Consider the following 12,329-nt stretch of genomic DNA (forward strand, 5'->3'; position numbering starts at 1 on the left):
GGGAGACAGATAATAAGTAAACAAAGAGAAATAACTTCGGCTAGTGATAAGTGGATGACAAGGATGAACTTGGACAATGGGGGGCAGACCTCAACTGATAGTGTGGTCAGAAAAGGAGTCCCAGAAGAGGGGATATTTGAGGTGGGGGCTGAACAACAAGGAGCCGACCAGGCACAGATCTGGGGGTAGAGAGGGCTAGGCAGAGGGAACGCAGTGCAAATACCTGGAGGTGGGAATGGGCTTGGCTGGTTTGGTCTCCAAGAACCTACCACTTAGCGTTTCATAGGCCGCAGCTCTCTAGTTCCTGCCTCCAAGCCTCCTGGGAGATTTGCACCCTCTGGAAGTCATTCTGTCTTCAATGCCTGCTAGTGTGTGGAGATGGTGAACTCGGGGCAGCAGCACTTATGAATTCCCTACCACATGCCTGGCATCCATCCAGCCAGTCTGAATCTGTTTGCCCTCCAGGAAGCTCAGCCAGGGTGAGGAAGCTATTTGGGGTCATTTTGGCCCTGCTCTAATCCCTAACCAGCAAAGTAATGAAACACACTCTTGACCCACTTACTGCCAAAGCCTGTGTGGACCAAGGACCAACTTCTCAACTCCTGCCCTTGCCCTCAGTCGCCACCCCAGCGGACACGTGCTGTATCTGGAGTGGGTCTTCCAGGAAGGACTGATGCTCAACATCTTGGCCACAGCATACAGACAAGGAGGGGAGGAAAGGGGCAAAGGAGACAGAGCGCTCTAGAGAGAAACAGAGAGAGCAAGGGAGAGAGAGACAAAACGCAAAAGACCTGGGCTCAGAGCCTTTGAAAGGCAACACTTGCAGCCAGAATTTAACGGTACATCTTCGTCCCCTTTTATAGAAGGTGTAAGGAGCCCTGAGGATGCAATGGTTAAGTGCTCAGCTGCTAACTGAAAGGTAGTGGTTTCAAACTTACCAGCGGCTCCTCAGGAGAAAGACCTGGCCGTCTGCTAGCCTAGGAAACCCTCTGGGGGCAGTTCTACTCTGTCCTATAGGGTCGCTGTGAGTCCGAATCAGCTTGATGGCTTACAACAACAACAACAAATATAGTGTGTAGAACTGATGCATTGCACAAAAGCACTCAGAGAACATCACCTCGAAAGCAGATGTATTCAAATGTTCACAACGGCTCTATTCATAATAGCCCCAAATTGGAAACAACCCACATGTCATCAGCAGGAGAAAGTACAAACAAATTGTAGTGTAGTGGCACGATGGACTGTTACTCAGCAATAAAAAAAACAGGAACTACTGATACTCAAAACTGCAGGGATGAATCTCACAGCTGTTACATTGAACATAAAGCCAGACACAAAAGCACATCCTGTATGATTCCATTTATGCAAAGTTTAAGAACAGACAAAACCAATCTGTGGCCATAGAAACCCCAACAGTGTTTTGGAGAATGGGTGAGGATTGACTGAAAAGGGGCAAAAGGGAGTTTTCCGGGGTGATGGGAATGGTCTAGATCTCTATCGGCTCTGCTACTTACTGGCTCAGCAACCTTGGGCGCGTTGCTTGACTTGCCCCTTCTACTTCAGTTATCCCAACAGTAAAATCACTCAAAGAGTGATTATGAGGATAAAATGACTTAATACATGTAAATTACTTGGAAAAGTGCCTGGCAATAGTAAGCGCTTGTTAATTGTTAGCTATCACTGTACTTGGATTTTCTTAAATGTTTAAGAGAGAGGAGAGGGGGTCCTGGTGGCGCAGTGGTTAAGAGCTCGGCTGCTAACCAAAAGGTGGGCAGCTTGAATCCACTAGCCGCTCCTTGGAAACTCTAAGGGGCAGCTCTACTCTGTCTTATGGGGTCGCTATGAGTCGGAATTGACTAGAAGGCAACAGGTTTGATTTGGGTTTTAGTTTGTGAGCTGCAACACTTCCCTAGGAGTAAATTACTTGGCTCACAGCATTATAAGCATGACATATATGGATGCCTTTCTATAATCCCTCTGTCAAGGGGAGGATAATAAGAGTACCTCCCCTACAATGTTGTTGTGGGGATTAAATGTGTTAATCCATGTAAAAAATGCCTGGAACTTCTTTGGTGGTTGTGGTTGTCATTATTATTGTAATTACCCTTCTGCCTAGTGACATCAGCAACATAAGCAACATCATGATAAATGAAGAAAATATTGAGGTTATCAAGGATTTCATTTTACTTGGATCCACAGTCAATGCCCATGGAAGCAGCAGTCAAGAAATCAAACGACATATCACGTTGGGCTGCAAAAGACCTCTTTAAAGTATTAAAAAGCAAAGATGTCACTTTGAGAACTAAGGTGCATCTGACCCAAGTCATGGTATTTTCAATTGCCTCATATGCATGCGAAAGCTGGACAATGAGTAAGGAAGACCGAAGAAGAATTGACACCTTTGAATTATGGTGTTGGCAAAGACTATTGAATATACTATGGACTGCCAGAAGAACAAATAAGTCTGTCTTGGACGAAGTACAGCAAGGGTGCTCCTTGGAAGCGAGGATGGCAAGACTTTGTCTCACATACTTTGGACATGTTATCAGGAGGGACCAGTCCCTGGAGAAGGACATCATGCTTGGTAAGGTAGAGGGTCAGCGAAAAAGAGGAAGACCCTTGATGAGATGGATTGATGTAGTGGCTACAACAACGGGCTCAAACATAGCAATGATGGTGAATTCAGAATTCGGACTTCTAGCCTCCTAGACTATGAGAGAATAAATTTTTGTTTGTTAAAACCATCCACTTGTGGTATTTCTATTTCTGTTATAGCAGCACTAGATAACTAAGACAATAGGTAAATACCCAAATGTGTGCTAGACAATGGGAAGGTCTGACTTTAGGACTTGAATTCTTTCTCTAAAATTTGCGTAATGGTCCCCCCCACCCCCCGCGCAGGGAAGTCTTTCCTGCTATCCCCCTTCATCCGCTACACTGAATTAATTACTTTCTCCTATGTGCCCCTAGGAGCCCTGGTGGTGCAGTGGTTAAGAGTTCAGCCCCTGACCAAAAGGTCAAAAGGTCAGCAGTTCGAATCCACCAACTGCTCCTTGGAAACCCTATGGGGCAGATCTACTCTGAATCAACTTGATGGCAACAGGTTTTTAAGTGCCCCTAATTTACTTAGAACCAAATCTATTCTTGGGCTGGTTGTTCTGTTGCTGCAGTTATTTGATTCTGCATCCCTTCACTCCATCCTCCAACTTTGAGTTCCTGCAAGGCAGATGTTCACTTACTCATCTCTATATCCCAAACCTCCAACAGGGGGCCTAGCAGAGAGTAAGGGTCACAATCCGGTCATTGATTCATTCAACACGTATTGATACCAACTCCTTCCTTCCTTCTTTCTTTATCTTTCCAGTTGACATACCATAGCATTCTATGAAAGGCAGTAGGACATAATTGTTAAGAGCACATGGTCTAGAGCCACACTGCCTAAGTTTGAACCACAGATCCACCACTTACCAGCTGTGTGCCTTCGGGCAAATTCCTTAACCTTCCCTACGTCCAGCTGGAGGACAGCACCTTTCTTTTGACTCAAATACCAAAGCTTCCAGCATAGTCAAGAAAGCAGCCCCTCTTCTTCTCTGTGCCTCTCAAGTCCTAGCTCAGAGAGATGTCACCATCTTTGAGAAGACTCTTAGGTTGGTTCTCCAGAAGGAGACCCTGAGACAAGGATTTGATGGCTAGGAATTTATTTGGGGAGTGGTATATGGAACTAACGCAAGAGTGTTAATGAAGAGGTTACTACTGGGGGCAATTGGAGTTAATCTCATCAGGGACCTTTGAGAGATGATGTTCAACACACACACACACACATACACACACACACATTCTTTTCAGAGAGCCCGTTGTTCAATATTTACCAGTGCTCCTCTGCTTGAGGGACGTGATATTTGATGGGTGGAGTTCAGCAAGGTCACTTGGGTTTAAGAAGAGCTGGCATTAGAGAACCATTTTTTGATTGACGTGGTCAAATCTGCTTGTTAAAATTCAGAGACTGTCTCATGATCATTTTCCTAATCTCAGCCCAGGGCTTAGCTTGTGGTCAGGAATAATGTTTGCTGAGTGGATGGATGAATGGATAACAGCTGCAGCACGATGGATGGATCGCTTGTATATGGCCTTTCTCACCATGGTCTTGTAATTGTCACCCAAGTGATTGTCTGGGACTATATAAATAAGGTAATTGTGGCCCACCAAGGGGATTGGATAGCTTGCTAACAATGCAAATAAAGTTCATGGCACCCGTGTGGGACTATGCAAATAAGGTTTATGGAACCCTAACGGGGTGGGGGGATTGGTCAGTTTTACCATTTTGCTAGGCTTAAAATGAGCCATCCTAGAGGTGCGAAGAGAGGATCTCACCACTATTAAGGAAGAAGAGCCAGGAGTGGAGTGTGTCCTTTGGACCTGGGATCCCTGCACTGAAACTCTCCTAGATCCGGGAGACAGAGAGAGAGCTGTAACACTGAAGGTGGCAAGACGGCGAGATGCAGTGGCAGAAAAATGGCAGCAGTAGAGGCAGCAGAACCAGGAGACTGGCGGGAGATCAGCAGGAGATGGTGCAGTGGGCTTCCCAGCCCACAGAGTGAGAAATCTGAGTGCCTTCAGGCAGCAGTCTTGCTGGCAGAGTAGGGTGCCTCCAGGTACTTGGAGGGGCTAAGTTTGCTGACCCATGGAGCTACAACTGAACACTTTTGGGCCAAGGCTTACTGGCAGAGGCTTATCAGCAGAGCTAAAAGCTTTGTAACACTTGCCCGAGCAGACCAGAGGCTGAGGGGCCAGGGAGAGGCGTGCCTGCAGGCACAGCTGAGAAGAGGCTGTCCTGATGGAAAAACTGTATCCTGAGCGTCTCTGAACCTGAATTGTAACCTGTTACTTCCCTAATAAACCCCATAACTGTGAGTATGGTCTGTGAGTTCTGTGTGGCCATTGCAACGAATTACCAAACCCAACAGAGAGGTAGAGAGTGCTGTGAGAGGGACAGTTGGTGTCAGAATTGGTTAAAATGACTAAGAGAGAAGGCAAGTCTGACCTCCGCCTCTTAGGAATCAGCCTTGAGCTGTTGATCTTGATTCTCCTTCCCCTTGTGAAGTTAAAGGAGGTCAGACGCCACCCCCACGCCATTTTTACAACAGTTTCTAGCCCTTTCTGTGAGTTGTGTAAGCATATATTAGTCATTCAAGCATCCAACAGATATTTGTTGAGTGCCTACTATGTGCCAGGCACTGTTCTTGGCTCTGGGGACCCAATCCCTGCCCTCCCAGAGCTTGTATTCTAGTGGAGGAGAAAATTAAGAAAGATATAAAATCTACGTTCCAGTGGCGATCAGTGTTATGAAGGGTAAGGGGATGTAGGCAGGGCGTATCACACTTGTGCCGCACCAGGGGCCAAGATGCTGACTTCTTTTGCTTAAAATCTGGCTTCATCAGTTGAGAGCTGTGTGTCCTCAGGCAAGTCACTTCACCTTTCTGAGCTGCGGAAATGGATTGTCTCAGCTGATATTCCGACCCCTCTGCAGACTCACAGGTTTCCAGTCCTGAGAAGGCAGAGCTGGCCTTGGCCAAATTCACTTTTCCTGGCCGAAGCGTTGGCTACCCTGGCTCCCTGGGTGGTCCCCAAAGATCCTCTGGCAGAATATCGGGATCCCAGGAGCTTCTGTAAACAAGGCGCTGTTTATTGTGCCACCTCTTTCCTACATCTTTGTTCACTGTACTGGGAGCACTTGGGATGGGCCTGCCCTCTGTTTGCCTCTGTGGAACCCAGGTATGATGCCCTTGGCTCTAAGCACCTGTTGAGGCTAAGAAGGCCTTTTCCACAAAGGGCCCAGTGCTGCTTGAGGGGCCCCAGCTTAGGGTTCTAGAAGCAGCTTTGATATCTACCCGCTTGCTACCTGACCGTGGGCAAGTTCCCTCCCCTCTCTGGTCCCATGTCTGTAAAGCCAGGGAAATACTAGGGGGCTGGGGATGGTCTGACCCTCCTCTACTGGGTTCCTGATTTTCCGGGAGGTCTTAGGGGCTGCTAGTGTAGACAGAAGGGCGAGAGAGAACAGAGGGTCCTGTGGACAGCTCCCACCCTGCTTCTCCCAGAAAAGCTCTGTTTAATCTGATTTTTACATGCAGGCTCTGTCTGTTTTATATGTTGTGATTCAATATTAAATTTTGCTGGAATAAAGGGTCAGGAGTTATAAATATTTATAGACTGTGGGCTCACGATTATCTGCGCATCTCATGCCTGATACGGGGGGATCTTCCTGGTTTAGAAAACTGCAAGGATGCTGAGAAATCAAAACTTCAGGGAATTTTTAGTTGTGGGGTTTGATTATGGATGATGGCTTTCGCGTCTCGTCTTTGAAGTATTTCCCAAGTAACCTGGGTTCTTGGAATATCCATTTAGGTGCATATTCATTTGGCTTGCAATTATTCTTCCCTGCCCCAACCACTAATTTTTAAATATTCTGAAGGATAATTGATTATATTACCTAAGAGATCTTTTTTTTTTTTTTCCTCCCAAAGAACCTATCTTAAGTTATTAGGAAAGTAGTATTTGCTCTACCGAAATTCCCTTTGCAGGAGACTCTTCGTACATCTGTAAATTTCATGAGCGAACGGGGGCACTGATGCAAAGCTAAGCGGGACTTTTGTTGTTGTTAGGAGCTGTCAGGTTGATTTCAGCTTAGAGCAACCCCATTGACGGAGTAGAACTGCCCCATAGGGTTTCCTAGGTTGTGATCTTTACAGGAGCAGATTGCCAGATTTTTCTTCCACAGAGTCGCTGGGTGGGTTTGAACTGCCAGTGCAGTTAGCAGCTGAGCACTTAACTATTGCGCGACCAGGGCTCCTTGGTAGGACTTGGGCATATGGAAATTCTCTGGTAGAGAGTCTCAGGATGTGTTTTTCAAGGTATGGGAAAGAGTGTGGTTGTGTCTCCCGATCTTCCCCATCTCAGTAAATGACCACTTTATTCTATCTGTCTTGGAGCCAACAACTTTGGAATCACCGTTGACTCTTCTCTTTGCCTTACATGCCACAAGAGACCCATCAGCAAAGCTGTCGGGCGCTACCTTGGAAAGAGATCCAGAATCCAAGCACTTCTTGCTACCTCCATCACTCCTACCTGGACCCAAGACGCCGGCATCTTTTGCTCGAATTATTGCCACAGTCATCTCACTGGTCTCCCTGGTCCTGCCCTTGACTCCCTGTTATGTGTATTAACCAGTCATAGTATCTGCTGCATGACTTAATGTCTGTCCCGTTGAGCTAATATGTTCTATTAGGATGGTGCTGGTTAGGATGGTGCTCAGTTCAATGAAACATTGAATGGAGCAGGTCCTGTGGGCACTGAATAACGTAACGAAACCTACCGCGAGTAAGAGTAAGAAATATAAAATGGCACCAGCCAGCACCAAATCCAAGAAAGAGTTTGTGTTCACAAGAACATGAGCGATCATTGCCTTCTGAGAACATAAGAAGGGGAAGTCAGGGCAGTAACTAGTTCTATTCAAACAGTGACCATGTGAATAACAAGATGTCATTTATTATGCAGCCTGTGGGACATTGATGTATCAGAAGTGAAGACATCATCATTGTTGCTCTCTTGTTTAGTAAGCAGGTGTATAGTTGGACAAGCTTTGACAAATGTATACACCCATTAATCATTCTCCAGTCTAGGCCTAGAACATTTCCATCACCCCAAAAGGTTCTCTGGTGCCCCCTTGCATTCCCCTAGCCATACCCCCCCACACACATACCTCTCACCCTAACCCCAAGAAACCACTGGTCAGTTTTATTTTGAGTCTTTTAAATTCCTTTGTCTGCCTGTCATCAGTTCTAATATCCAGCTTATAACAGCTCAGAGTAAAGTGGTTAAAAATACTGGCTTTGGAGGCAGACTGCCTTGGTCAGCTTGGCCACTGCCTTGCTAGTGACATCCTTGTACCTGTCTTTCCAATTCCATAGAATGGGGATAATAATAGTACCTACTTCACTGGGATTTTGTGAGGAACAAACAGTGGCTGACACTTGAGAACGGTATAAATATTAGTTATTATTACTGTTTATAGAGTCTTGAGTATGTGTTGGGCATTGTACTAAGTGTCATGTATGGATATGGCAGTTGCTACCAGTGCTCCCTCCACATCCCCATTGACCTTCACCATCCCCGTACATGCCAGTAACTTCTTGAGATGCTGTGCTTGAGGACTTTCTCTAGCTGCAGGAGCATGCTAAGATTGCATACGAGGCAGGCTGGAAGTAATGGACAGTTAATGCTACCTGGAGCAGCCCTCACCAACGATGGACAGGATTTGGCAGATAATACCCCAGCCTCTTTGCCATCCAAGTGGAACAACTCTGAGACATGTTCTACACTGTATCCCAGAGTTCCCCATCAGTTCCCCAGTTGCCCACAGTGGTAACCTTCTCATTCATATACAGGTAGTCCCTGACTTATGACGTATTCAAGTTAAGACGAACTATATTTAGGATTGTCCTTTTTTTTTGTACACATTATTGTTAGTAATATGTACTACATACAACGTTGCAGCACGTAATTTGCTGATGTTATCATTCTCAGCTGTAATGTTTCCAACCCCAAAAGACAAATAAAGATCGGATTTATAAAGATATTGATAATAAAAGGCAATAATAATGAAAACTAAAAAAAATTGAGGTATTCGATGTAAGTCAGGACCAACTTGCGACAGAGTAGACGTTGGAACGGAACCTTGTCACGAATCGGGGACTACCTGTATTTTGTATTGGCTTCCTTCTCTTCTCTGTCTCATTTTCCCACTCCCCTTCCATGGTCTACTTCTAAGACAATGGATTATTTCATTTAATCTTCAAACAATCCTAGGAGGTGGGCAGCAATAGTTTCTCCATTTTACGGTTTAGCAAAATGAGGCTGAGAAAGGTGATGCCACCTGCTCAAGAGCAAAGCCTTGGACACTTACATACTGTACTGCCTCCCTGAGGAACGTGCCCTGATGCCCTCTCCCCCAGGACCTCCTCCCTCTCTGCCACCCCAAGCTCCACTGACCCTTCTGAGTGCGTCTCCCCCACTGCAGGAAGGCCGCTGCCTGTTTGTCATCTTGCTCATGGCGGTGTACTGGTGCGTGGAGGCCCTGCCCCTCGCCGTGACGGCCCTGCTGCCTGTCATCTTCTTTCCCTTCATGGGCATCCTGCCTTCCAACAAGGTCTGCTCCCAGTACTTCCTGGACACCCACTTCCTCTTCCTCAGCGGTCTGATTATGGCCAGCGCCATTGAGGAGTGGAATCTGCACCGGAGAATCGCCCTCAAGGTCCTGATGTTTGTTGGGATCCAGCCGGCCAGGTAAGACCAGGTAATGGGTCCAGTCCTACAGTGGGGAGGTGGAGAGATCTCACCTCTTAGAGCCCAGATCCATTCTTCTTGGTTAAGTCATCCAGGCCAACGAATGCATCATTTTCCACCATTCATTCACTTACCCATTTAAGTGCTCGGCCGCTAATCAAAAGGTTGGCAGTTTGAATCCACCAGCCGCTCCTTGGAAACTGTATGGGGCAGTTCTACTATGTCCTATTGGATCACTATGAGTCGGAAGCAACTCGATGCAACAGGTTTTATACCTCAGATAGTTATTGATCCACTATGTGCCAGACACAGCGCTAGGCCCTTGGGTAGTTGTTCTCAAAGATGCATAATAATCACCTGGGAAGCCAGTGTAAAATGCTCATTCCCAGTCCCTACCTCCAAAGATTCCAGTTCAGTAGTTTTTGAGGGGCCGTAAACCCCTCGTGATCTAGTCGATTTCCATGGTACCACCGGGTTGGTTAGAACCACCAACCTTTAGGTTAGTAATCGAATGCAAACTGTTTGTACCACCCAGGGCAGAATCTGCATTTTTTAAAACTGTATGGCTCAGACAGCTTGGGGCTGAATCTCAGCCTGCCTGCTCGGAAAATCACTTCCCCTGTCTCTGCCTGTTTCCTTCCCTGTAAGACGGCAATATAAGAGCGTCTGCTTCACAGAGTTGTTGTGAGGATTAAATGAGTGAATACTGCGTAAATCCTTTAGAACCGTTGGCCATGATCAGCCTTGGGGGCTCTTTAGCAGCCCAGGTGATGGGAGTGGGGAGAGGGTGGGAGGATGGCCTCGGAGAAGAGGCAGGGTCTAATCCTATAAGAACTTGGGGCCCCTGGCTAAGATTTGGACTGGAAGTTGAAGAGGATTGGGTGGTCTTTACAACGGGGTTGTTGTTGTTGTGATTGTTTTAATCTTTTGTTGTTGTCCTTCCACAAACCCCTTTGACAATCTGGTGAATCTTAAGGCTCCCTTCTCAGAATGTTTTCAAATGCATGCAGAACAACACATAGGATTTAAAAAACAACGATTACAGTAAAATGCGGTTATCCAGATTTTTTTTTCAGTAATTCATCGTATTTTTTGTTGTTGTTGAGAATATACGCAGCAGAACATAGCCCAATTTAACTGTTTCTACCTGTACCATGCAATGACATTGATTACCGTCTTCAACTTGTGCAACCTTCTCACCCTCCTTTTCCGAATTGTTCCTCCCTCATTAACATAAACTTACGGTCCCCTAAGTTTCCTATCGAATCTTTCCAGTTGCTGTTGTCAGTTTGGTCCCATATAGAAAGTTCTTAAAAGTGTATAATGCTCAAGGCAGACATTTTTTACTAGTTAAGCTAAACCATTGTTTGATTTAAAGAAAACTTCAGGGGATATTTTTGGTTTAAGGTTTAAAGATTATCTCAGGGCAATAGTTTCAGGGGTTTAGCCAACCTCAATGGCTTCAGAAAGTCTGGATTTCATGAGAATTTGAAATTCCGTTCTGCATTTTCCCCCTTTCGATCAGGATATCAAAATATTTTTAAAACCCCCTACAAATTTGTAACATAGTGCCATTCCTGTATTAACATAGTAACAGTGTGATCTAGCAAAGAGCCTAGTAACTGTCATTTTGAGGCAGTGATAAGTGTGAGTGACATTTTAAGATGTCGGCAACTACTATAATGGGATATGAAAATATCTGTGATTTCTATTGGTGATGAACTCTCAGACACTGCTAATACTACTGAACTTTGTTGCCTATGTTTATCATTGAGAAATACTAAATTCCAATTAAACCAAACCAAACCCATTGCTGTCGAGTTGATTCCGACTCCTAGCAACCCTATAGGACAGAGTAGAACTACCCCCAAAGAGTTTTCAAGGAGCGCCTGGTGGATTTGAACTGCAAACCTTTTGGTTAGCAGCCATAGCACTTAACCACTACGCCACCAGGGTTTCCAAATTCCAATTAGGTGCTGGTAAAATAAAGATGTAATTTTTTTACCCATTCCGGTTCTGAGTTATATCCATGGACCCTGGTTCAGAGTTTCTGTTTTAAAGGGCATTAAGCTGGGGAGTGACATGACCAGATGGGCATTTTTGAAAGACTCCTCTTGGCTGCCATGTGGAGAAGATATGAAGGGGTGAGACGCTGGATGTGGCTGTGCTAATTGGTAGGCTCATCTAGGTGTCCAAACAAGTGACTGTGGAAACTTGGACTAGGGTAGTGGCAGTGGAGGTGGCCAGAATGGATAAATTTGATGAAATCAATGGATTGGAGTGGGGGCTGGGATGCTGTGAGGGAGAAGAAGGTTCTGGACATCTCCTAGGTTTATAGCATCGACTCTGTGCCAAGCACTCTGCTTGGCTCTGTAGAGATGGATCCTTGGGAGGCACATTCGGTCCTGTGGGAGACACTCCTTCCATAGAACTAATTCCATTGCAAAGCAGACTTTGATATCCAAGGGGTACAATGTGCTGTGGGAATTCACATGAGAGATAGGTGAAGACTTCTTCATGGAGGACGTAACATTTGAGCTGAACCTTGAAGAATGGGTGGGGCTACTTCAAACATATTATAAAGTTACAACAATTAAAACAGTATGGAACTAGTACAGAAATAGATAAAAAAAAAACAAACAAACAACAACAAAAGGGTAAATCATCTAGAAGAACTGCCCCATAGAGTTTCCAAGGCTATAATTTTTATAGAAGCAGACTGTCACATCTTTCTCCCGAGGAGCAGCTGGTGGGTTCAAACTGCCGAGCGCTTAACCACTGCACCACCAGGACTCCTGAAGAAATCCAAATCAGTGGGGAAAGGAAGAGTGTGTAGATATGCAGTGGGTGTTGGGATAATTAGTTTATTCTTTGAAAAAAAATCTATTTAGATCTTACTTCACACTATAGATCTAAATAAATTCCAGGTGAATGAAAGAGTTCCATGTAAAGAAGAAATTATGAAACTTAGATTCCCATTGGAGGGAACA

At 45.4% G+C, this 12,329-nt stretch overlaps 1 protein-coding gene across 2 annotated transcripts in view; it reads left to right on the forward strand.

Annotated features, from left to right (window-relative positions):
- The window catches only part of SLC13A3 (solute carrier family 13 member 3), an 80,896-nt gene that overhangs the window by 23,380 nt on the left and 45,187 nt on the right, over positions 1 to 12,329 (forward strand). The window contains exon 2 of one of the 2 annotated variants that reach the window (XM_012559022.1): positions 9,247 to 9,339. In XM_012559022.1, the coding sequence (XP_012414476.1) occupies positions 9,257 to 9,339 (83 nt within the window). In that variant the 5' untranslated portion in view covers positions 9,247 to 9,256. Of the gene's footprint in view, positions 1 to 9,073; positions 9,340 to 12,329 lie in introns of both variants that reach the window. The other variant, XM_004370277.2, reaches the window with a different exon arrangement.

Source organism: Trichechus manatus, unplaced genomic scaffold (genome assembly GCF_000243295.1).
Source record: "Trichechus manatus latirostris isolate Lorelei unplaced genomic scaffold, TriManLat1.0 scaffold00008, whole genome shotgun sequence".
Lineage (NCBI taxonomy): Eukaryota > Metazoa > Chordata > Mammalia > Sirenia > Trichechidae > Trichechus > Trichechus manatus.